General features: G+C 48.2%; 1 protein-coding gene across 1 annotated transcript in view; it reads left to right on the forward strand.

Moving 5' to 3' along the window:
• Positions 1-24,415, forward strand: part of ASB3 (ankyrin repeat and SOCS box containing 3) — a 119,565-nt gene that overhangs the window by 13,967 nt on the left and 81,183 nt on the right. Inside the window, exons 2-3 of the mRNA XM_083175236.1 lie at positions 241-442; positions 3,457-3,615. Coding sequence (XP_083031362.1) covers positions 247-442; positions 3,457-3,615 — 355 coding nt within the window. The 5' untranslated portion in view covers positions 241-246. The remainder of the gene's footprint in view (positions 1-240; positions 443-3,456; positions 3,616-24,415) is intronic.

The raw sequence follows: 24,415 nt of genomic DNA on the forward strand, positions 1-24,415 counted from the left end.
GCCTGAACATGGCTGGTAGGAGCTGATTGGCTGGCTGTTTACCACTCTCCATTTTATCACTGTTTGAAGATTGATACATTTGGCCCTGTGACAGTTATTTGCGGCCAACCACTAAGCAGAGATTTTTTTTAAAAAATTGGGCACATCAGCAAGTTACAGGCTACTGTAAGGACCGAATAATAGATAACTGGCCCTTCTGCTTTTACATTTTTGGTTATTGAATTTGTCTCTTGTGTACAGGTGGGAATGGATTTCTCCGAGGCCTATACTGATAGGTGCTCTTCTGTCGGACATGCGTCTCGCAGCGGTGATATACAATCCTTGAGGAAACTAATTAGAAAAGGAAGCAGTGTGGATGTGGCTGATAACAGGGGCTGGATGCCAATTCACGAAGCAGCGTTCTCCAGCTCCGCTCAATGTTTACAGCTCTTAATTACCTCAGGTATAGAAATTATTAAAGGCCTATTGATGTGGGTTTTGTTTGTTTTATTTTACGTGCACTTCCAAGAGTTTTTGTATTGTTCTTTTTGTATTGTGCTTTTTAATTAAACATAATTTTCTTCCATAGATGTATTCTCATTATGAGATTGCGTTGTTGCTTTGAAGCATCAAAGACAATTTGGTATTGTTTGTTGTATGTGCTAAAGCAGGGATGGGGAACCTTCGGCCCTCCAGCTGTTGTTGAACTACACATCCCAGAATGCCCTGCATCAGTTTTTTAGCATGGTTAAATAGCAAAACTGTTGCAGGGCATGCTGGGTTGTGTAGTTCAACAACAGCTGGTGGGCCGAAGGTTCCCCATCCCTGTGCTAAAGGCATCAAGGAACTTTTATCTCTTTCGATAATTTCCCCCTAATGCTACAGTGGCGGGGGTATACGGTCATTAGGTCGACATGCCTTGGGTTGACCACTGAAGGTCGACATGGCTAAGGTGGACAGGTTTGGAAGGTCAACACAAGCTTTAGGTCGACAATGGCTAGGTCAACAGACAAAAAATCGACATGTGGTTTTCACTTTATTTTGGAGCCGACATGTGCCGACAGGTGGTATTTAATGCCCTAGTGCACAAGCCATATGAGGGGACGCTGTACACTTTGATGTCGACATTCTGGACAAAAAAAAAGTGAACTCATGTCGACCTTTTGACTTGTCGACCTAGCCATTGTCTAACTAATGCTTGTGTTGATCTTCCATCCTGTCGACCATAGCCATGTCGACCTAATTCAGGTGTTGAAAGAAGCCTTGTCGACCTACAGTGGTGGACACAAAGCATGTGGACCCTATGACTTATACCCATGGCAGGGCCTTGTGTAATCTCTGGTATCCAGCTGATAGATCTACAGGGGGAAACTTACTACTGAAGAAGGGATGTTGCCCCTAGCAACCAGTCCGACTCTACTTCTTATTTAGGAAAAGTGTGGAACAGCGCTGTGCTGGATAATAATCAAATTTATTAAAATAATAAATAATTATACAATATTGTGGCCAAAAATGGGCATAGAAGACTTACAAACACATACTAAAATGTCATTCTCCCCATCTCTGGAACCGGTTAGTAACTAATGTGCCTGAAATGCACTTCTCCGTTTGAATTAATCGGTTAGTACAGTTAGTTTTAGAACTGTTTAAAGTCCTCACTTTATGTGCACATTAAAAGTGATTTTGGTATACGTAAGTGGATTCCAGTGTTTAGCGCAATGGTTGGGCTTGGCTTGTGGATAGCTCTGCTCCCCTCCGACCGCTGGTGCAGTCCTATCGTGCGGTCATATCCGGGAGTAAATCAGAGATATTGTCCAGTGGCAGCCAGATGCGTCCCCACGTCCTCTACGCATTTCTCCGCCTTGAATATTGCTCAGCGACTTCCTCAGGAGGTGTGTAAAACTGGTGATCCATTTCCGCCTTTTATATCGGTATTATTGCTTTTTGCGCATGCGCCCGTTTTGCGGGTCAAGCCTCTCTTCCGTATTGAGGTCATCTGACCGGCTCGTCTCGGAAGTTCCTGACTATACACCCACGTTTGCGGGTCAAGCTTCGATTTCAAGTAGTCATCATTTAGTCGGCTCAGATATCTGAGTCTCAATTTCAATTACGGAGGTTTGGACATTATTTTATTGGTTCATATATTCAGGCCTCTATTTCAATCACGGAAGTTGGGCATTTATGCGTTCCACAGCATATATATATATATGTATACATACATACATACATGCACACTCAAAGCAGAAGCTTTTGAAAGCTACCTTGTGATTGCCTCTGTGTTTCTGTATGTGTGAAAGAGAAAGAGATGTAATTTCACTCACTGCCAGCAGATGGTGGTGTTACGGTTACACAAGAACAATAGATAGATAGCTATGTAGTGGTCACTCTAGGATTTTTTTTTAAGGCAGGTGCTGACCACTGGGCAGGGCACTTTTTTCAATCGGGAGGGAACATTTTACATTAGAAATTTACATTAGATACAAAACCATACATAAAAAAATTGCACGCTGCACTAGGATTACACCTATGAAACATTTTCGTACTCTGCTATGCCCATTACATATTCTGTCGTAATGACAATTACACATTATGGCACACACTGTAATGCCTCTTACACATTATACCACACACCGTAATACCCATTACACGTGATGGCACACCCGGAAAGTTCTCAGCGGCATGTCAGCGCGGTGGGGGGGGGGGGGGGGCAGCGTAAGGGCGCACAATGCCACACACAAAAAGGGCAGGGTGCAGCACCCTGCAAAAGAAGCTTAGAGGGAACACTAATAAGTTAAAATATAAAATATATATCAGCTAAATTCTCCTCACCTCTGAAGTGAAGTTCCACCAGTGACCACTAGAGGCCACTTGGATGGACCACATTACTCTGTCACAGAAAGTGAAAGCAAAATGATCTGTTTCAAGCTTCCTGGCTATGGAGAGAGGAAGCTGTGAAGACAGAGATCGGAGGTAGGAGCACAAAGGGACGAAGCCGTCATTTTGACATGCTTTTCACTAGTCCCTACACATTCCACTAGACCAGCACAATGGTAAGGGAGAATAGGGTTAGAGCGTCTGACGGGACTGGCTCCTATCTGATGCAGAAGAAGCGTCTGGCTAAGCGAGATTCCCGGACATGCCGGAGGAAGGTGAGCGGCAGATAAGTCCTGAGCAGTTAATCATTGTGATATTGTCACGTGAAGTGTTACTTAGTTATTGCTATTATCGGGAAGCACCTCTGCTGCACTGTTACAGACTGCAATTATAATTCCAATACTCTTCAGCTGTATCTTCCAGGCGCTCAGAAAACATCTCATCGTCTTGGCCAAGTCCGTGCCTCTTTGTTACGGTTATCTCCATACTTATAGATAAATGTCTGCTTTTGCTGTGACGTTGTTAGTAGATGCTGCGGTGTTGGGAAGTGTTGCTGTCTCTGCTGGGCATTTACATCTTACTGATAATATCATTTCCCCACAGCCAGGTCCCGGTCCTATGTAAAATCCAAAACATTTGAAGGTGAATCTGCTCTGCATCTTGCTGCGAAATCTGGCAGTGCCCGCTGCACTGATATCCTTCTGCGTGCTGGCGCCAATCCCAACGAGGTCACCAACGACCTGACCACACCGCTATTCTTAGGTAAGACGTCGAAGAACATATTAATTCAGTGTTTTGTTTATAAGGGAAGTAGGTACTTGTTTAGTTTCGCAGCGGCCGTGCGCCTGAGTCCCCTTGCGGGGTTCGGTGGCTCGCTGCGCTCGCCACCCTATTTAAAATCAACTCTATGCCAACGTGGATAGTAGGGGTATGCACTATCTACGTTGGCATAGAGTTCATTTTGTTTATTTTAGATAGTTTGGTGAGTGCCGTACCCGGAAGTTCACGGCGGCCATGCTGCCGCTGTGAAACTAAACAAGTACCGGGAAGTATAATCTAAACCACAGGTTCTCAGAGTCGGTCCTGATGACCGAGTTTGAGAACCACTGATCTAAATAATCGGTTTACCAGAACAAGAACAATGTAATGTTTCATCAATGGTAAAAAGTAACATGTGGGTACTTGTGTAATATCTGGGCGCCCGATTTTTTTCATCGGGTCGGAAAAATCGGTTGCATCACATCGCATGCGACTGACCCGATTTTACATTGGGTCCAATGTTAAATGCCCCCCGACCCCATTTTTAATTGTATACCCACCCTGATGGGTAAGTACTATGCCAAATGCCCCTTTCCATACCCCCATTATCCACATCGGCATGGAGTTGGTTTTATATAGTGTGGCGAGCGCAGCGAGCCACCGAGCCTGAAGCGTGGCGAGCGCAGTCAGAATACGAGCCTGAAGCGTGGCGAGCGCAGTCAGAATACGAGCCTGAAGCGTGGCGAGCGCAGCGGATTACTTAACATGTATTCCGCATCCGCTCGCCACACTTTGGGTTCCTATTCCGCGTCCCCACGCGGGGCTCGCCACGCTTCGGGCTTGTATTCTGTGTCCCCTCGCAGGGCTCGCCACATTTTATAAAATCAACTCCATGCCAATGTGGATAGTGGGGGTATGAAAAGGGGCATTTGACATAGTAATTACCCATCAGGGTGGGTATACAATTAAAAATGAGGTCTGGGGGGCATTTAACATTGGATCCTATGTAAAAATCGGGTCGGTCGCATCACATTGCATCGCATACGATTTGCATCCCCAGCGGATATACTATGTACAGTAACAGTATGTTTAAGTCATTTATGAAACTGCTCCTTGCGCTTGATTCATGTTTGTAATTAAAGCACAAAAAAAAGGAAGCAACTGGGCGAATCCATGCTGCACTGCTGGGGGGCAGATGTAATGTGTGCAGAGAGAGGTAGATTTGGGTGAGGTGTGTTCAATCTGAAATCTAAATTCCAGTGTAAAAATAAAGCTGTCTTAACATTTGTGGGTTACATGCAAAAGCAGACAGTATTTACCCTGCACATAAAAATTATAAATGTATTTAGTTCCCTTGCATGGCAACAGGGGGGTCATGGGGTCATTGGGTCGACCCAATTTAGGTCAACATGCACTGAGTCGACCGCTGAAGGTCAACAGGGCTTAGGCCGACACCTGAAATAGGTCAACAATGGCAAGGTTGACAGGCGTTTTTCACATTTTTTGTCCCGAATATTGACATAGTCGACATGGACACCGTCACAGTGTACGGCTGCGCTCGGCATACTATTTTATCGCCCCTCTACGCCCTAGTGGATGGTTGACCATGAAATACCGCCTGTCGGTTCAAAATAAAGGTGGACCTAGTGACCATATCCCCATGGCAACATGGTTTGTTCCAGACACAAAGTTACATCCCCCCCTTTACTTACAAACACCAATGTAACCCATTATTCAGATCTGGTGCCGAATGCATTGAGATCATGGTATAAACAGACTGGGAGACATTGACGCAACTCCATTGTAGCTCTATTATGTAGTTCATCTATGATTGTAAATTCCGATTAGTCGCTATGGGTAATACCCGATAGGCAGGGGCAGGGGTTCTCAAACTCGGACCTCAGGTCCCCACACAGTTCCCGTTTTCCAGGTCACCCGGCAGGTGCACTCATTACTCACTGACACATTGTAACAGGCAGGGCTAATTACTTCTCTTGCGAGGAGACCTGCAAAACATGCACTGCGTGTGTTCCTGAGGACCGAGGTTGGGAACCTGCGCCCTATGGTAGACTCAAGATGTGTCTGTGTTTAATTGTACCTAGAGCAGACCTGAACGTACGGCCGATTAGACGTATGGTCATTTTCCACAACTGGCGATGCCAGTGCGACGTTATACCCTGTTCTAGTATTTGCCACTATGCCACACTGCCTACAGATGGCCGGGTGCCGGACGGGGTCCCGACATTCGGGATCCTGACAGGCATTCACCCGACGTCGGGATCCCGACTGTCCAAACACCGACAGCCGGGTTCCCGGCGGCCCCCTGCTATTTTCCCTCGTGGGGGACCACGATCCCCATAGGGGGAGAATAGAATAGGTGGCGAGCGTAACTTTGTTGCACTCACCATGCTGTCTGGGTCCAGCCAGTCGGGATCCCGATCGTCAGAGCCCCATACCACACCCCAGATGGCCGCCTAATTCACAACATTCCTACAAACCAGCCTACCAAATGACAGGTTTGCACCATTATTGTTCACGGTGTGGACCTCAATGGTAATTGCTCAATTTTTCAAACCCACCAATCACAGCAACTGCCATTCCGTCCAACATCGCCGCGTTTGGCCTTGCTCCGATTATCATGCGCTCACTCTTCTAAAGATCTGTTTCTGCTGCTCCTGACATGAGCGGTATCTCCAACTGGGGATGCGTCTACAGCATGATGGTCGACAGTCATTAGGTCAACACCATTAGGTCGACATGGGTCTAGGTTGACATGGGAAAAGGTCAACATGGTTCTAGGTCCAAAGGTCATTAGTTCAACAGTGTCTAGGTCGACAGTCAAAAGCTCGACGTGGGGTTTTTCACAGTTTTTTTCAGCCGACGTGCCGACAGGCGGTATTTCATGCCCTACCATCCACTAGGTCGTGGTTGCATTGCCGAAGCATTGCGAGCACAAACTGTGCTCTTTAAACTGTGTCCATGTCGACTGTGTTGACATTCGAGGCAAAAACCGTGAAAAACCCCATCTTGACCTTTTGACTGTCGACCTAGACACTGTCGAACTAATGACCTGTCGACCTAGACCCATGTCGACCTTTTCCCATGTCGACCTAATGACTGTTGACCATCATTATGTAGACCAAATGATCCCAACCCCTCCAATTGAACAGGCTCCGGCTTCCTTGTGTGTTCCCACCGGTTTATGGGCGTTCCCATATAAATACTGGGCGTGTCCGTGCCTGCTTGAAGCGGACAGCTTACGTCAGTGCCTGCCCCCAAATATTTCCATTAAATGCAATACATCTGTAGAAGGAAAATAAAGGACTTTTTAAAGTTTTGCTCTTTGTATGTGTTTAAAAAGAACAACCTCCCCCCCCCCCCCAATAGTGTTTTTCTGGGCACAAGCTGCGTCTTGTACTCAGTTGCCTTGACCTGCACTCAGAGTTGGGTAACATGCTGCTGATTTGCTTCCTTCCTGTATCACAGCCTCCCTGCCCTGTAACTGCCCCAGGGAGAGAGGAAGCGGTTACTGGAAGCCACCTGGGAGCGGGAGGAGGATCCGATTCAGCCTTACAGAATTAGTTCATGCAGAATGCGCACAACTAAGCCCATTATTCCGCACCAAGAAGTCCATAATATGTTTATGTTTTAAGTTTTGCTTTCCCAAACCTGCGTCTCTCTTCATGCCCTAGTCCGTCTCCCCATACTCATCGCTTTCACAGTGTCCACAACCAGTGATGAAGCTTTATGTATTAGTATCAATTCTGTTGGTTCATCAGCTCCACACTTTGGCCCTTATTCTAATCGGATCGGTACGGCCCGCGTGCGGCCGTACCGCCGATGTTTTTACTCTGCACATGCGCAGAGGTCAATCTGCGCATGTGCAGCCCCCTTCGCCGCAGACGGATTTCGTCCGCCGCAAAGGGGGCGTATAGGGGCGTGAGAGGCATCATGCCCTCATTTCCCTATGTGTACGCCCCGCGTTTCATGGGCGTTCCCATGCAAACGCGGGGCGTACGCATGGTAATGAGGCCATGACGCAACTCATGGGGGCGGAAAGCTGACGTCGCCGGATGTCAGCTTTCAGCCCCCATACAAGCTACCACACGGACGATTGTCCGTGTGGTCTCAGCTTGCGGGAGCTGCCGCGGCGTGCGGACCTGCCTTCGATGGTCGACGACCATCGAATGCAGGGGGCAGCTCCCACCATGGTGGAGGCGTAGCCTCCACCATTTTTATGCGGATCGCCAGCCGTCCGTGTACGGACGGCCGTGGCGATCCGTAGGGTGGGCGGGGATTCGTCTGGTGCGGTCGCAGCCGCATATGCGGCTCGACCGCACCAACCAGAATAAGGGCCTTTATGATTCAATTATCTGCAGGGTTCAGGGGAGAATTCAGTTAACCGCAAGGTTTACCCCGCAGCTACTTTATTACACTGACCGATTCAGTGACCTGCTGGATCCCCATGCAGTGAGAGGCAGGATGTTCCCCCATGCAGTGAGAGGCAGGATGTTCCCCCGTGCAGTGAGAGGCAGGATGTTCCCCCATGCAGTGAGAGGCAGGATGTTCCCCCGCAGTCTCCAGAGCTGCAAAGTGAAATCCACGATAAATGCACTCCTCTACATTTAACGGATAGGAAACCCATCAGATTCCACATTGTACACGGAATCAGTAGAGGCTTCTACATGTTTCCAGATGTTTTAGCTTGGGAGGGGGGAGGCTAATTAATTCAATAACTATTCCCCATGTGGGTTTATCAGGTAAATCCTGCGGCTAATTGAATTTCACCCTTAGTAGACATAAATATGCCAGTATTTCATTTTGTGCAAATGTGTCCCGCCATAATGCTGGTAATGCGGTAACACGGCGTCCTCTTATGCTGGGTACACACCAGGACGACTAGGGCCCGATCCCCTCAATCTAGATCCAATTCCGACCAATTGGATGTAGATTGTGTGCTGATTGGGCCCTTTTCTGTCCTGGTGTGGACCGATACCGATCCGATGCGCGGTCCCGCGGGTCGGTCGGTCGTTATTGAGATCCTACCTGCTGCAGGTAGGATCTCAATGACGACCATACAGCCGGGTGCGGGTCGCCATCGGATCGGACCCGCTCACGGTGCACATCATGAGCGGGTCGTGCCCTCCCGCGTCACCGTGAGCGGGTCGGACGAGACACTGGGTCGCCCTGGTGTGTACCCTACATTACTGCGAGGTTCAATCTGTTTGGATGTTGTCCACATGCATTTTTTTGGCCCAAATAGAGTGTGTATTCCAGAGGTGGGATTTCCTGGTGTGCTGCATGGGCAGGTCCTCTATAGGACATCACTCTAAGCTGGCCATACATTATGATGCAGATGTATGCAGGTCGTATGATTGGTTGATCAATCAGATTTTGGTTGATCTTCACCTTGGATCTTCAAATCTAAAAAATGCCCATACACCACCTAATTGTAATCTCTGTAAACTGTGTACACACGGGCATAAATCGCTGGCAATATGGTCGCTGAGCCACCATATTGCCAGCAATTGGAGTGTGCACTGGTGATAAATCGCCGAGTGCGCGCTCCTGTTTTCAGCCCCCAATGATCTGACCCCCCTAATGGTCCGACCAGCGACTTCCCCGCCTCTTCTCCTGGCAGTGTGACATTTTCATCAGCGACCATCTCTGGTCGCACATGAAAACGGGACACCGAGCAATATGATTGCTGAGCAATATATTGCCAGTGATCATATTGCCCCGTGTGTACACAGTTTAACAGTGATGGTCAGCAGCAGAGGAATTTAGTTATTGTCAAAATGGTTGCACAAAAGATCGATCCTCACCATACATTAGCAATTGCAAATCCAATTATTGCAGATGATCCAACATGTTGGTCAGCAGTCCGATGTCGTTTCTACAGTCGGACCGAACGTTGACGATCCAGCAGCCTTTTTCAACAATGCAGATTTTTAGTGAAATCTGCACGACTTTAATGCGGTTGGAAACGGCCACAGTGAATAGAAGTGCACCGGCATTGCCGACTTTCGGAAATATCAGCACACATTGAATAAGGGGCTCATTTATCAATGGGGGATTAATAATAATAATGATATTTATATAGCACTTTTCTCCCAACATGACTCAAAAGTCATCGTTTAGGTGCCCATACACAGTGCAATGCGCGCTCCCGCAGGCATCGCATCGCACAGTACAAAAAGTATGTGCTGCACATTTGTACTGCTCTCGGATTGCAGCACATCTCATGCAAATTGCGTGCAAAATGCATGAGTTGCAATGCGATCCGGCCCATAACGGGCGCCATCATCTCACCGTGTATGGGCACCTTTAGTGATAAAACTGGTTGTGTATGATAAATATGGCTCTAGGCAATCGACTCCCAACTGTCATGTATCCAACTGACGTGTTTGAAAAATGATAGTTGGGAGCTATCGGCTCATTCACAACTCGTTGATAAATGGGCCCCTTATTGCTGTTTTGGAATGAAATTTGGTTTTTCTGGCTGACAATCTGTGCGACTTGTATCTATGTTGTGTATCATGAAGCATCTGCATCGCACTCTGCTGGAGATGAGCCCCACAATGTCCTCACACGGACAGTCATGACCTGATACACACGGCGGGATCCTATTACCTGAGATAAAACATTGGGCTATAATTCCCAATGTTTTTTATTGGGCTATGCAATTTGGATTGGTGGATAAGAAGCACAAGTTTACCTGCAAACATACCGTCACCCATGTGAGTTTCAGCCGCCGCAGCCCCGTTTTCATTAGGAAAGGAGTCTGCTTTTGGGGATTTTGGTTTGCCTGCCTGAAGCAAGCGTAAGAACATCTCTGAAAAGCCGCAGAACGCGCTGATTTATTGGGGCTAATACAGGATACCACTAATAGTTTTTATGTTTTGAAGATTACTATGTTTACACATTTTATAGGCCTGATTCATCTTAGATTGCATATGATAAGCTGCTTGGGAGCTGCATACCACCCCCTGCCTGCCTAGCACCCCCTACCTGCCTAGCACCCCCTGCCTGCATACCACCCCCTGCCTGCCTAGCACCCCCTGCCTGCCTAGCACCCCCTGCCTGCATACCACCCCCTGCCTGCCTAGCACCCCCTACCTGCCTAGCACCCCCTGCCTGCATACCACCCCCTGCCTGCCTAGCACCCCCTGCCTGCCTAGCACCCCCTGCCTGCATACCACCCCCTGCCTGCCTAGCACCCCCTGCCTGCCTAGCACCCCCTGCCTGCATACCACCCCCTGCCTGCCTAGCACCCCCTGCCTGCATACCACCCCCTGCCTGCATACCACCCCCTGCCTGCACATCACCCTCTGCCTGCATACCACCCCCTGCCTGCATACCAATGCCTGCCTACCACCTCCTGCCTGCATACCACCCCCTGCCTGCATACCACCTCCTGCCTGCATACCACCCCCTGCCTGCAGACCACCCCCTGCCTGCAGACCACCCCCTGCCTGCATACCACCCCCTGCCTGCCTAGCACCCCCTGCCTGCATACCACCCCCTGCCTGCATACCACCCCCTGCCTGCACATCACCCTCTGCCTGCATACCACCCCCTGCCTGCATACCAATGCCTGCCTACCACCCCCTGCCTGCACATCACCCTCTGTCTGCATACCACCTCTTGCCTGCATACCACCCCCTGCCTGCATACCACCCCCTGCCTGCATACCACCCCCTGCCTGCATACCACCTCCTGCCTGCATACCATCTCCTGCCTGCATACCACCTCCTGCCTGCACACCACCCCCTGCCTGCATACCACCTCCTGCCTGCATACCACCCCCTGTCTGCATACCACCCCCTGCCTGCATACCACCCCCTGCCTGCATACCACCCCCTGCCTGCATACCACCCCCTGCCTGCAGACCACCCCCTGCCTGCACATCACCCCCTGCCTGCACACCACCTCCTGCCTGCCTAGCACCCCCTGCCTGCATACCACCTCCTGCCTGCCTACCATCTTCTGCCTGCGTACCACCTCCTGCCTGCATACCACCCCCTGCCTGTACATCACCCCCTGCCTGCATACCACCTCCTGCCTGCATACCACCTCCTGCCTGCCTAGCACCCCCTGCCTGCATACCACCTCCTGCCTGCATACCACCTCCTGCCTGCATACCACCTCCTGCCTGCATACCACCCCCTGCCTGCCTAGCACCCCCTGCCTGCATACCACCACCTGCCTGCACAACACCCCCTGCCTGCATACATACTGCATGCCACCTCTGGCTTGCATATTAGCTCCTGCCTGCACACCACCCCCTGCCTGCATACCACCCCCTGCCTGCATAATTATAACCTGATTCGGGCTGCCTGATGCATTGCATCTGCAAGGCCCAGGAAACTACCTGATGGTGCACTCTGTGGCCTGGCCACTCCCGCTCCTCCCAGCGAATGCCACACTTTTCCTGGAAATGCCGACCACCCCAGCCCTTCCCCGCAAATGCCTCTGCCTGTCAATCAAGCAGATGCTTTGGCTGTTGTGTGATCAGAGCGCAGGACAGGTCATGCACATATGCAGGACAACACCATCAGGGAAGGTACGATCCAACCTGAATTAGCCCCTATGTCAACAAGCTTCTTCAGTCATATTAAAATAGCTGTGACTATTGAACCATTGTTGTACTATCTATACAGTGCGGGAAGAGTGATCTATTTCTCTGCAGTACAGCAACTCTCAGATCAGTTGTGTGCGATTCTGTGCCTCTAGCGAAGCCTCCTGTAACCGGCAAGTGTGAGGTTCTGGTCTCCCTGGACCTCAAGTCCACTAACGTCTTGTAGATAGCCGCAATATTCCCCAGTTTACATGGTCAAAATGTACAACAGCTGCATCCAAATTGCCATCGTGGCATACAAATGTATTACAGTTTCGGAACCAACAATCTGGAAAACCATGCAGTACTAATAACAGTGTGTGACCTTTCACTGGACTATAGAACATTGCTCACAACACAAATCTCCGTTACTGATAGCGGCGCGCCTGCCATGTTCCGCTTTCTTCGTGGCTGCGTATAGAACGATAAGTGCCCTGTGCAGGCTGTAATTCTAGCATTGTCTGTACCGTCATCTTTCTATCACTGCACAATATGTAACAATAACATAATAGTCTGGTGGTAAATATAATGTCTCTGGTTTGTTGGGGAGGGCGTTCTGCGTATTAAACCAATGCAATGATCCCTTTAGTTAGAACCAATATATATATATAATATTTGCCACATTACTGCTTGCCCCGGGGTCAAGGAGTCAGGAGCAGAGAGAAGGGGAGAGGCTCCTTTCTGGGACCCTGTTTGTTGAAATGAGTTAATGCATTCAAATATAATTTTTATTGGTTAGTATCAGGGGCGTAACTAGTACACTGTGGGCCCCATAGCAAAAATTTTGTAGGGGCCCCCTCCCCTCCTGCGACCAGTGACCACGACAAGGAGCCTGCTCCTGCGACCATCTACCACTGGAACGCACTCTTAGTGACCATTGCCCTGTACACACTGAGCAACCATATCCTCAGCGATATAGGCTTAACTCACCCCATGTGTACTGAGCTAAAGAGAGATAGGGACGGGGGAGAGAGAGGGAGGGTAAAGATACAGAGTGGGGATAGGAGGGGGGGGGGAGGTAGATGGGAGAGGGCAGTGGAGAAGGGAGGTGAGGTGGTGGGATAGGGGGAGAAGGGAAATAGGGAGAGGATAATGGAGAGGAGGCAAAGGGTGAGGAGAAAGAGAGAGTTGGTACTGTGTGTGTCCCCCCTGTATACATCTGACAGTGGTGGCTGGGTAATTTGCTCTCTCTCTCCTCCCGGCGCTGGGTCGTCTCCTTACCGGCGCCATGTGCCGTTTTCCCTCCTCCTGACGCTGGGTGCCTTGTTCCTTCTTCATGAGGCTGGGTCCCCCACTCACAAGCGCCGGGTGCCTTGCTCCCTCCCTCTGACCCCAGCTTCCCCAGCCACCGGCGCTGTGTGCCTTGTTCGATCCTCCGCACCCTGGGTTCCCTGCCCACTGGTGCCGGGTGCCTTGTTTCTTCCTCCCACCGGGTTTCCCCCGCCCGGTGACTGATTTCCTCCTCCGCGCCGTGTCTCCAATTGGCCATCGCGGGTCCCCCTGGCGCAGGCTCCGGGACTACCTCTGCTTCTCCCTTTTGGCAGCTCCAGCAGTGTCAGGTCTCCTGGCCTGCACACTACCCCTGCAGACTCATAGCTTGAAAGGGAGCACGGGACAGTGATATAGACACTGCCTGCTACAGTAGATGGATTCAAATTAATAAAATAAAAAGGGTGCAGGGGATTGCCTGCTGGGACCTCAGGCCTCCCAGCCACCGTGCCCCATAGCAGCTGCATCCCTTGCACCCTCTATAGTTACGCCACTGGTTAGTATATATGAAATCTGTTTATATGATATCTAAACCCAAAACACTTGAGGGCCTGCGTACCTATTAGAAAGGGGCCCAGTTATGTGGTGCGCTTTGGCTATAGGAGTTTTGGGCCTCATTCAGAGATTAGCGCCTCCCGATAGCATTGCAGATCCGAGTGCAGCATCATAATACGCAGTTGCTCAGATTGGCCCTTGCAGCTTTGTAGAAGTGGCCCCGGCCTGAGCACTTCCAGGCACCATCAAAGGTGTATACAAACCATCAGATTTGCTTGTATCTCTGAATGAGGCCCTATGACAATTCAAGGCTATGCAATGCTGGACACTTTCCTGCGGAATGCAAATCACCACCAGACTGAGGAGACTCAGGAGGGAGAATTAGAGGAACCACAGAGGCTTTTTGCACTTGAGATATTTTATCCAATAGAAATTCAGTCGGAAGTGGTGGTTTATGGTTGATCTCGAACGCAGCTGACAAAAAAGGGACTTTACGCCACTACAAAAATGTCCAACATCGATGGCAATTTTAAAATGTGACTGTTAATGCACCCATACACTATGCAATTTTCTGGGGAAAGGGTCAAAAAATCAGTTGATATCGTCGCAAATTGCATATATATGACCTCCGATCTGATGCGCGGTCCAGTGTTCATCGGGTCAGAATTAGAGGCTGGCCCTGCAGAACATAAGATGAGTAGGTATCGGACCCATCAGCTGCACTTTGTGATGTATTGGGTCCGATTCCATAGTTGTGTGCCAGTGGTACGGTACTGCCGGCACACACCTATATGTGCATGTCCGGCCGGTGGGGTGGACAGTGGAGCAGGCAGCTGCAGGGCGGGGCGGGCAGCTGTGAGCGGCGGTTGCTGGGACTGCAACGGTGAGCTGCAGCAGAATTTTAAAAAATGCTTTCAAAAGACTAGCCGGTCACTGATTGGCTGAGCTTGTTCTCTTAGCCAATCAGCCCATCACCAGATGGGAGGCCTCTGATTGGCTGAGAGTGTCCTCTCTCAGTGGCGGGACAGTCTCTTAAAAGGGTCTTTTAAATTATCCTGTTCTCCTGCTCACTTGTCATTTATCTGATGCTAATCTTAGCTAAAAAATGTCACATCAAGTGTAAATACTGTATGCCATAAAGACCCTTAAATACAATGTAGATATCGATAGTAAATATGCCCTTTACTGTGCTCTTAGATATATATTTTACAAATATTTTATGCAAGTCTTTGGGTTAATTCTGTATTTACTATTAACATTACACAAGTGCAGATATTTCAGGTACTTATATAAGCTCTTATTAAGCATTTCAACAAACTTCTATATAGGTGTTTTAATGACCTCATTCAGCCATTACCATCCTGGTAGCAGTATAAGACTCATTTGAATGATCCCTTAAATAAGTTGCAGCTTACTTCTCCCGACCAGGACTTTCAGCTTTATAAAGACCGATTCCATGACAATGATCCCGCTGTATTATTCATCGCTCGGCATTGTGGCCTGAGCTATTGTCAGAACAAAGGATTAAGTCTTTTTAGTGCTAATGAGCCTTGTGCAGGTGATCCAAAGCAAAGGTCCTCAGCTTGTGAGAGTTTCCTAAACCGCCCGCCGGCTTCCCAATTGCTCACTTATAGAATGTACTTCATAAATGCTACGGGAACGTCCACTTGTTTGTGATAAAGCTCACTGCCTAAGTGAACCCAGAAACGGTCGGCACATGAAAAGGTTGACGTGCTTTTTCAAGTTTTTCGGTAGTGTCAATGTCGACACCTGAGTGTTGACCGAATTAACTGTCGACCAAGACTTGTCTGTCAGCCATTCGGATACCTGTCTGCTTTTCCACTCTGTGGAAGCTTTGATACATGTCCCCCGAAGTGGGTTCATCCGGTACTAAATAGATGCTTATATATTTAAAGTTGTTTTTGAAAAGATTTGTGCGGATTTGTTAATAAAGTTTTCTGAAAAAAAAAAAATTGAATCACTGCACACAGGATCCTTAAATGTTTAGACAGGAACAATACAGTTATATGATTGTCAGTTTCTGCTGCAGTATTGTTGAACCCATCCACAATGGGGAACGAGCTGGTATAAGTACCACACACCCTGATAAGTGGCCCTGGCCCTACCTCCTTGTGACAGGTACAATGGGAAGCTCTGTTTGCACTGACTCTCAGCCGGTGTCACATGACTGAGCCACTGCTAAAGCTGACTCACATGTTTCTCTGCTGGGAGCATTGTTCTTGAGGTGGATGCAGACACATCGCTGCTGCGGCTTTGGATGCGTCAATCATGTGTCAAAATGCTGATGCCACAAGTGTGCATGATTGGGGGTACGCACTAGACGGTCACATGATCACGCTTGAGGGGCCCATTTCCTATTGTAAATGGGTGTTTCGGGGGTTAGCCTCAAACATAAAGTGCCCCCCTCCCCCCGCATGTGTCACAGAGGGACCACAGCATAAATCTCTGATCCCTCCTGTTCTCCACCAGCAGCCGCATCCCCCATAGGTTTCTATGGGGGATGTGATGCTGCCCGATCGCATGAGGTCCAGGGCTAACGCCTGCGAAAACGGGTGCAATAACGCTGACAATGGCGATAACATGGATCAGCAGGTCCAGGTGTTTTTTGCCACTTTAGAATTTTTTACCAAAGCAAAAAGTGGCCCTCCAATTGAATATCCCCGTTCACAATAAAAAAAATCAAAAAAAAAAAAAATCTGCACTGATCGAACAAACCTATACGGTATGTGTGAGCATATGGAACGGTATACTTATCTAATCACCCTCAAATATTTTCCTATAGAGGTACTCGTCCATAAATAAGAAAAATGTTGCTAACCTGCCATCTTCCATTCGGTTTGTCTGCATCCCTTCGGATCAGCAGAATGGAGAAGTGGAAGCTGTGGGTTGGGGTACTGTTGAAGCCATGGACACACACACACACACACACACACACACACACACACACACACACACACACACACACACACTTATAGGGTCCCTTTACGTGTAGACAGCTAGGAGACAGATAACAAAGTTTGGTGACAGAGGATGATATAGACATTAGGAAGCGGTGGGACAGGAAATAAAGGGGATGCTAATATAGAGGTCAGCCTTTTTGTAGACCGCGTCCTGGGGGATGGAGGTGAGTAATACACAGAGCCGCACTTCACCGGAGGTTGGTGGAAGAGAAGTTGCTTTAAAAATTTGAATGCAAACGTAACAAGAGGGGTGGGTAATGGTTTGGAAGAGAGGGTGTCAGGATCTACAGAGGGTCTTTAAAAATGGGAGACATAAGGGTACGTTTAATAGAAGAGAGGACAGTAGCCGAATAGAGACGTTATAGAGGTTGGAGCTGTTGACAAATAAGTATTAAGCCCCATACACACTAGAGAATATTGTGACCGATATTGCTCAGAAGCTCCTATATCAACGATATAATTTACAATACCGCTAACCATCGCGCTTCCTCGCACCGGTAACGACCCCTCCTGTCTGCTGAACATGCAGGTCAGTTAGGTTATATAGCTAACCACCCGTATGTTCAGCAGGTCTTGTTGATGTCACAGAAGAATATGGTTTACCAGTATAGTTCAGTGTGTACACCTATATTGGCCACCGATTGTTAACGACATCGGCTGCGGCTAGGATCGCCTAGTGTGTATGGGGGCATCAGATGATGATTCCCTGTAGGGGAGATCATAGGTAAGTATTTTGGTTCTGATACAGAGGTGTACGCGCTGGCGATCTGGGCGGCAGTGGAGCGAATGTTATGCTACAGCGTTTCAGAGTCGCATCGCACCTGCAGCCATGATTCTGTCCTTTGCAATCAGGATTAAGTGCATTTGCAAATGTACTGGATGTTCTTGGGCGGTGCCTTAGCATTGACACAGAGATGGTCCGAGTTGTGGGTGTGTCACAGGCGCGTGGCCAGTCACATAGGGGAACATACTGTGACAGAGAAGCTGCACCATAGGGCTGGAGTAACTGTCCATGGCGTTAGTTATAGCGGTGTGTAAGGACGCTGCATTGCTCTGTGTATGGCCAATGAAAGTGCTCAACACAGCCTCTCCTCACTCTGTGGTGGTGGTGGTGTGCGAAACCGCCCACACCGCAACCAGCATCCGCCCAAGCAAATAGTTTTTTTTAAAAGGCATGTGTGGCCACACCCCTGATGGGCATGCCCCCTCCCAGAGGTCATGCCCTTTAATTTTACTGGGACCCAGGCGACCTGTTGTTGCCCCTTTCTATACTGTACATAAATATAAATTCCCCTCCCCTCTGAGGTGCAGTACTGCCAGTGACCACTAGAGGCAATTCAACGGCCCAAATTAGTCCTTAACAGAAAGTAAAAGCAAAATGATCTGTTTCATACTTGCTGGATATGGAGGGAGGGAGCTGTGAGGACAGAGATGGGAGGTAGGAGCACATAGGGACTAAGCCGCTATTGTGACAGGCCTGTAACTAGTTTTTCTTATGTCCCCACTACATCTAGGTCGGTCAGTGTTATTATTAATGTTTGTCATTTTTCTACAAAGGGCCTAATTCAGATCTGATCGCACGGCTCCAAATGTTCAGGCCTGTTGATTATCGATAGACTGTGCAAGTCGTGCTAAGCAATTCGCAGGTTTGCACGGGGCGGGATTTAACTCTGGCGTATACTTGATTGCAGGGCAGGGCTCCGAAATTAAAAATTGAATAAAATATTTTTTGTAAAAAGAAACAAACTGTAATGCACTTTTACTTGCTTAGGTTGCAGGTCTGTAACAGTACTGGATCCAAGCTCTTGCTGGCCACATTTGTGAATGATATTGGCCCTAATTCACAGATATACGCAAACCTCTTTTTTTTCTGTTTTCAAATCCGTCTGTGGGCCTGTCTGGACGTATCAAGGCGGCAGCAATGCATATTTTCGCACAGCTGGTGCTTACACATTTGCCACTGTGAATACAGTTACAGTCATTTGTTTACTTATTTTTTATTCTCAGAGTACTGCAGAAGTACCACAACCATCATCTTAACTAAGTTTTTTTGGTACTTATGTATTATCTGGGCTCCCATGTTAAATGCACCCCATTTTTTCATACCCCTTCTATCCAACTACGCATGGAGTTGATTCTATATAGTGTGGCGAGTGCAGCGAGCCACCGCGCCCGAAGCGTGGCGAGCGGACGCGGTCTCATAAGAAAAACGGGAGCCCAGATATTACATAAGTACCGTTTTTTTTTCATTGTCATTCTTTTATGTCATTTTTAATGTGTGAAAAAATCTAAGTACTGGAATTATTGAGATAAAAAGTTGCGACTAGCAGTGTACCATGCATTGTGGACATATTATCTTGCACTAATGCAGACTAGCCACTAGGTGTCACTGTAACCAAGTGCTTCAGCGTTCCCTGAAAAAATAGAAAAAGTCTCAGCATTTTATAATCGAATGATCCCAAACTGCGCGCTTCAAAAGGAAGAATAATAAATGAATTGGTGGGAAAATGTAAATAGAGCCTAATTTCATTTCATTTTTATATTCACCGTGTTCACATTTGTTAATGGATTTCTGCATTTTGACATTTCTCTCTGCCTCAGATTTCTTTTTTCCTGTTGCATACACGATTGCAGCACTTCTCGATTAGTGTTTTAACCCTCTCCCGTCTCCGCGACTCTCCCTGTTTATTTATCTAATTGCCAGACTAGCCAAATGTTTCATATCAAATCTGTCCGTGCAAGTATTATTACTAATTATTAATAGCATTCAGTTTGTTTCCCCACCACTAGGTGGCACTGCGGCAAAGTGTCAGGTGCATTTAAAAATATATATATTTATTTATTGATCCGTCATCCGTTAAGACACACAAAGCAATAAATCGGAGATAAAACAAGGAGCGGGTTTGTGCCTTTTCAGCGTATGTTCAGTAATGAGTAAATTCATTTTCCGATTTTGCTTTTCCCCTTATGAAATCCTCGTCCTCTGTTTCTCAGTTGTATCTGAAATGGTTCATGTCTGTCTCTCCCAGTCTATTCATGTGCTCAGTGTCTACATCACCTTTCCCTATGTTACAGATGTAAATGTATTCTGTCTGAGCATCTTAGCATAACATGGCGATAAACAGTGGAAAGCCTTACATGGCATCCTACAGATCGCACGTGTATTAATGCACACAAGGCTTTATATAGAATAGTCTCCCGCAATTGCATTTTACAGAAGATCAGGTTCTTTAAAGAGTTTTAATTACGGAGCTGAAATGACGTGTCCTCGGGGCGATGGTTGGGATGACATTTAACGTGTGCCTTAGTGTTCTGATTTAAAAGCCTTTTCACCCATGCGGATTGTTCTGCAGCGATTGGGAAGGGGACGGAGACATGAGGCGCTGGTAGCAGAATTAAATGTGCATCTGTAGCCCCCTGATCCCTAGTATTTCATTTATAGCCGAGTATTGCTGTTATATCAGATACAAGAATTTGGATTGTGTTTAGTTCTAAAACGTCTAGCTGTTATGCCTGATGGGGTCACACAGATGAGCAGCCGGTAAAGGAACACGGTGATAACATTAATATATGATCAAGGATATAATGATGTATTGATTAATAGTTATTGGTCTGTTATGTGGCTTCTGCGGGGCGATTTTAAGTCCATTTTCTAAACAATCTGACCAGATCGCTTAGAAAATGCCCCTATGTTGCTCCATGTGTAGGAGCGATAGCGATGCAGGACCCTGCACGTCGTTATCGCGCGGCGACTAAGATCCGCCATGCTTGATAAATCTAGTCAGATCACCAGTCAGGGCCAGTGTTCTCACCGGAGACCGATCGCTCAGCATACATCGCTGACACCTCGCTGTGCAGTGCAGTGTGCTGAGCGATCTAGCATCGCTCAGCACTGTCACCCCATGTAAATCCTTCTTAGATGGACAAAACCATGTGCACTGCAGGTGGGGCAGATGTAACTTGTGCAGAGAGAATTAGATTTGGGTGCGGTTTTACTTCAAAGTGAGATCTATATTGCAGTGTAAAAATAAAGCAGCCAGTATTTACCCTGCACAGAAACAATAAAACACCCAAATCTAACTCTCTCAGCACAAGTTACATCTGCCCCCCCTGCAGTGCACATGGTTTTGTCCATCTAAGAAGGATTTTGTCAGAAAGAGTGAACTAGAATAAGGCCCTATGTCTCTGTCACCTCCATATTCAGTGTATACCCAGGATGTGACTTTTACTGATCCAAGATGCAAATAAAATGCTTATGTCTGTTGTGGTCCATCTTTAATGCCTGTGAAAGACTGGTATTCCGTACTGGATGCATGCTCTATAATTACATGCACTAGGTACAGATATTCTCCAGAATCCAGGTTAAATCACAGACTCTGTACTATAGCGTTCTCGGGCTACTTGTTTCCTAGCACGGCCACAACGATCATGATCGTGGGCATCGTGAGTAAAAATCGGGGGCATCGCGGCCATCGCATGCACTAAAAAATCGGGTGCGATGGTACCGACGCGATCCCCGCGATTTCCCATAGGGAACAATGTTAAATGCCTCAATTTACCCAAATCATCATAGGGAACAATGGTAAATGGGCCAGAAACCCCCCAAAACACCCCTGAACAGTGAAATGTCCCCCCAAAAGTAGTTTACGCCACCCCACGATCAACGCGAACCCGAAGCGTGGCGAGCGGCGGCGGTACGCGTCCTCTGACCTTTTCATACCCCCACTTTCCACGTCGGCGTGGAGTTGAGAATAGAATAGTGTGGCGAGCGCAGCGAGCCACCGAGCCCGAAGCGTGGCGAGCGGACGCGGATACCTTCACAGGTAAACGCGTCCCTTCGCGGGCTTCACAGGTATCAGCATCCCCTCGCTGCGCTCGCCACACTATTCTATTCTCAACTCCACGCCGACGTGGATAGTGGGGGTATGAAAAGGTCGGAGGACGCGTACTGCCGCCCCTCGCGGGCTCGCTGCGCTCGCCACGCTTCGGGTTCGCGTTGATCGTGGGGTGGCGTAAACTACTTTTGGGGGGACATTTCACTGTTCAGGAGTGTTTTTGGGGGTTTCTGGCCCATTTACCATTGTTCCCTATGATGATTTGGTGAAATTGAGGCATTTAACATTGTTTCCTATGGGAAATCGGGGGCATCGCGGGTAAATTGAGGCATTTAACATTGTTTCCTATGGGAAATCGGGGGCATCGCGTCTGGACCATTTAAGCCTTTTTTAGCCGCATACGACGCGACCGACGCGATTTTGACTTTTTTCAATGCATTTCAATTGGAAAATCGGGGGCATCGCGTCGGTCGCGTCGCAGACCACTAAAAATTACACCCGATGCCCGCGATTGTGGCCGTGCTAGGAAACAAGTACCGTTCTCGGTACCCCCACCCCTCTATAAATCTGAAAACACTCCCCCCTAGGCCTTCTTGGTGCTGCCACCTTCAGATCTTGCGGATAACACATTGCTCTATTACCGTCCGTAGTCACTCTGACACCATCACTACTCCAACCGGATCTTCCCTCCTGAGCCCAGCCTACCCATTGTGTCCACAATATACTCATTTTAAAAGTATAATCAGTGGCTCCAACAGTTATGTTTAACCCCCCCCCAACAAAAAAAACAACAACAACAAACCCCCAAACACATTGAATGGCAACCATCTGAAACACACATATAGCCACAGTCAGTGCAAGTAGGTATCTATGAACAGAACAGCCGCTATGATGGTAGATGTTGGTATACGGTACGTAAAACAATGCCGGTGTCATGGAAAAGTCTTTAACACAAAAATATCAGCGTGGCCGGGTGGATGCCTTGTACATATGGGGAAGGGGACAGCAGCTGCTACAGATGGAACAGCTGTAAATGAAGCAGCTCCCCCGCAGCCCTCACTCGCCCTGCCCATCTCTCTGAAGCAGAGACGGGCATGGAATCCGCTTCCCGCCACCGTGCTGACTCGGAGGCTCGCGCGACCCAGTCAGATGGAACTCCTGCCAGCCTGCGCCAGCTCAGGGGATCTGGCGCTCGTTCAGGCTGGCTGACGTGCTGTAAGTGTCGGACACCTTCCTTACATTCAGTGGGCTTATGCCTTTTTTAAGTCTGGAAAGCTCAGTGAAATGTATACAGTATTGAGAGTAAGGAGTCTAGTGTACAGCTTCACTGTTTTACCTATTGTTACACTAAGTGCTGCTCACACTGCAGCCGATTCAGACCCGCTCGTAGCGGGACGAATTCAGCCTCTTCTCCGACGGTCGGGGGTTTGCGCATGTGCGTTAATGCACATATACAAACCCCAGGAGCGAAAGGCTTCAGTGATTTTCACACTCGCCGACACGTTCGCTCCAGGGCGAAGGGGGGGGGGGGGGGCAGCAGTGGTGGAGAGAGAGGTGGCAGGTGAACACCCTTCATTTTAGGGGTGTCCCCATAAAACCACTGGGTGTTGACCTTGGAACTCAGGCGTGCGTTGCCCGCTCATACAAAGCGGATAACATCACATGACGACGGCACCCGCCCTATATTTGGCGATCAGCGGAGGCAATAAAAGTCAGTTTAGCAGTTTATTTCCAAAGAAGAGAGAAATGATGCGATGGTCGGCGACCATGGTATGGATACTGTCCCCTTCAGCTGCATGCGAGGAGACGTATTCTCTTACACCATCCCCTCGTATGCTAGCCAGGGGATGCAAGTTGCGTGGGGGGCGGTCATTTGTTACAAAAGCAGAACCTACATTATAACAACAGCAAAAACGACATCCGCCCCAGTCTGTGCTCCACCAGGAGGTCTGGAAAATAAGAGCTGAGACTGTGTTCTGTGTTCCAGTTATCAGTGACCGCCCTGATCCATGCCGGGAAATGTGATGAGCCTTTACCCAGAAACATACTGGTCTCTCTTCAGAGATCACTCTTCTTTCTTCCGATAACCTTGTCCTGATAAGCAATGATCGTAGAAGCCGTGATGGATGGCGTAACTGTTTATTTCATGGTTTTCCCTAGCTTCTGGCTTATAACATGCTTGGACATACTTCTGCTAAGTAATCCTAGGTCAGTGTCCTCCCGATACAAAGTCCTTTTATGGACCTGCCATGGCAAAGGAAAAGAAGGATTCTTAATTCCCGGCACTCAGACTCTGGTCAAGAGCAGGGTAGGAGTGCCGGGATTTAAGACCCAGGTATTAACCCTGCCACACCACTGAAAAACCCGGGTTCTTCAGCAAATTACCGGGTTGAAAAGCTTTAACCTGGTAATTTGAATGTAAATTTATGTCCTGCTGCAATAAAAGAAAGTTTGAAGCCACTGCTCGGGTCCTGGTCATCGGAACTTTATCCAACCCTTTTGTGATTAGCAACGGTACGTGCCAAGGTTGCCCACTGTCCCCACTTACCTTTGTATTATGCATGGAAGCACTGGCAAGGCTACCTGCTCCAATATTAATATGA

Source organism: Crinia signifera, chromosome 3, assembly GCF_055691185.1.
Source record: "Crinia signifera chromosome 3, ASM5569118v1, whole genome shotgun sequence".
In the NCBI taxonomy this organism is placed as follows: domain Eukaryota; kingdom Metazoa; phylum Chordata; class Amphibia; order Anura; family Myobatrachidae; genus Crinia; species Crinia signifera.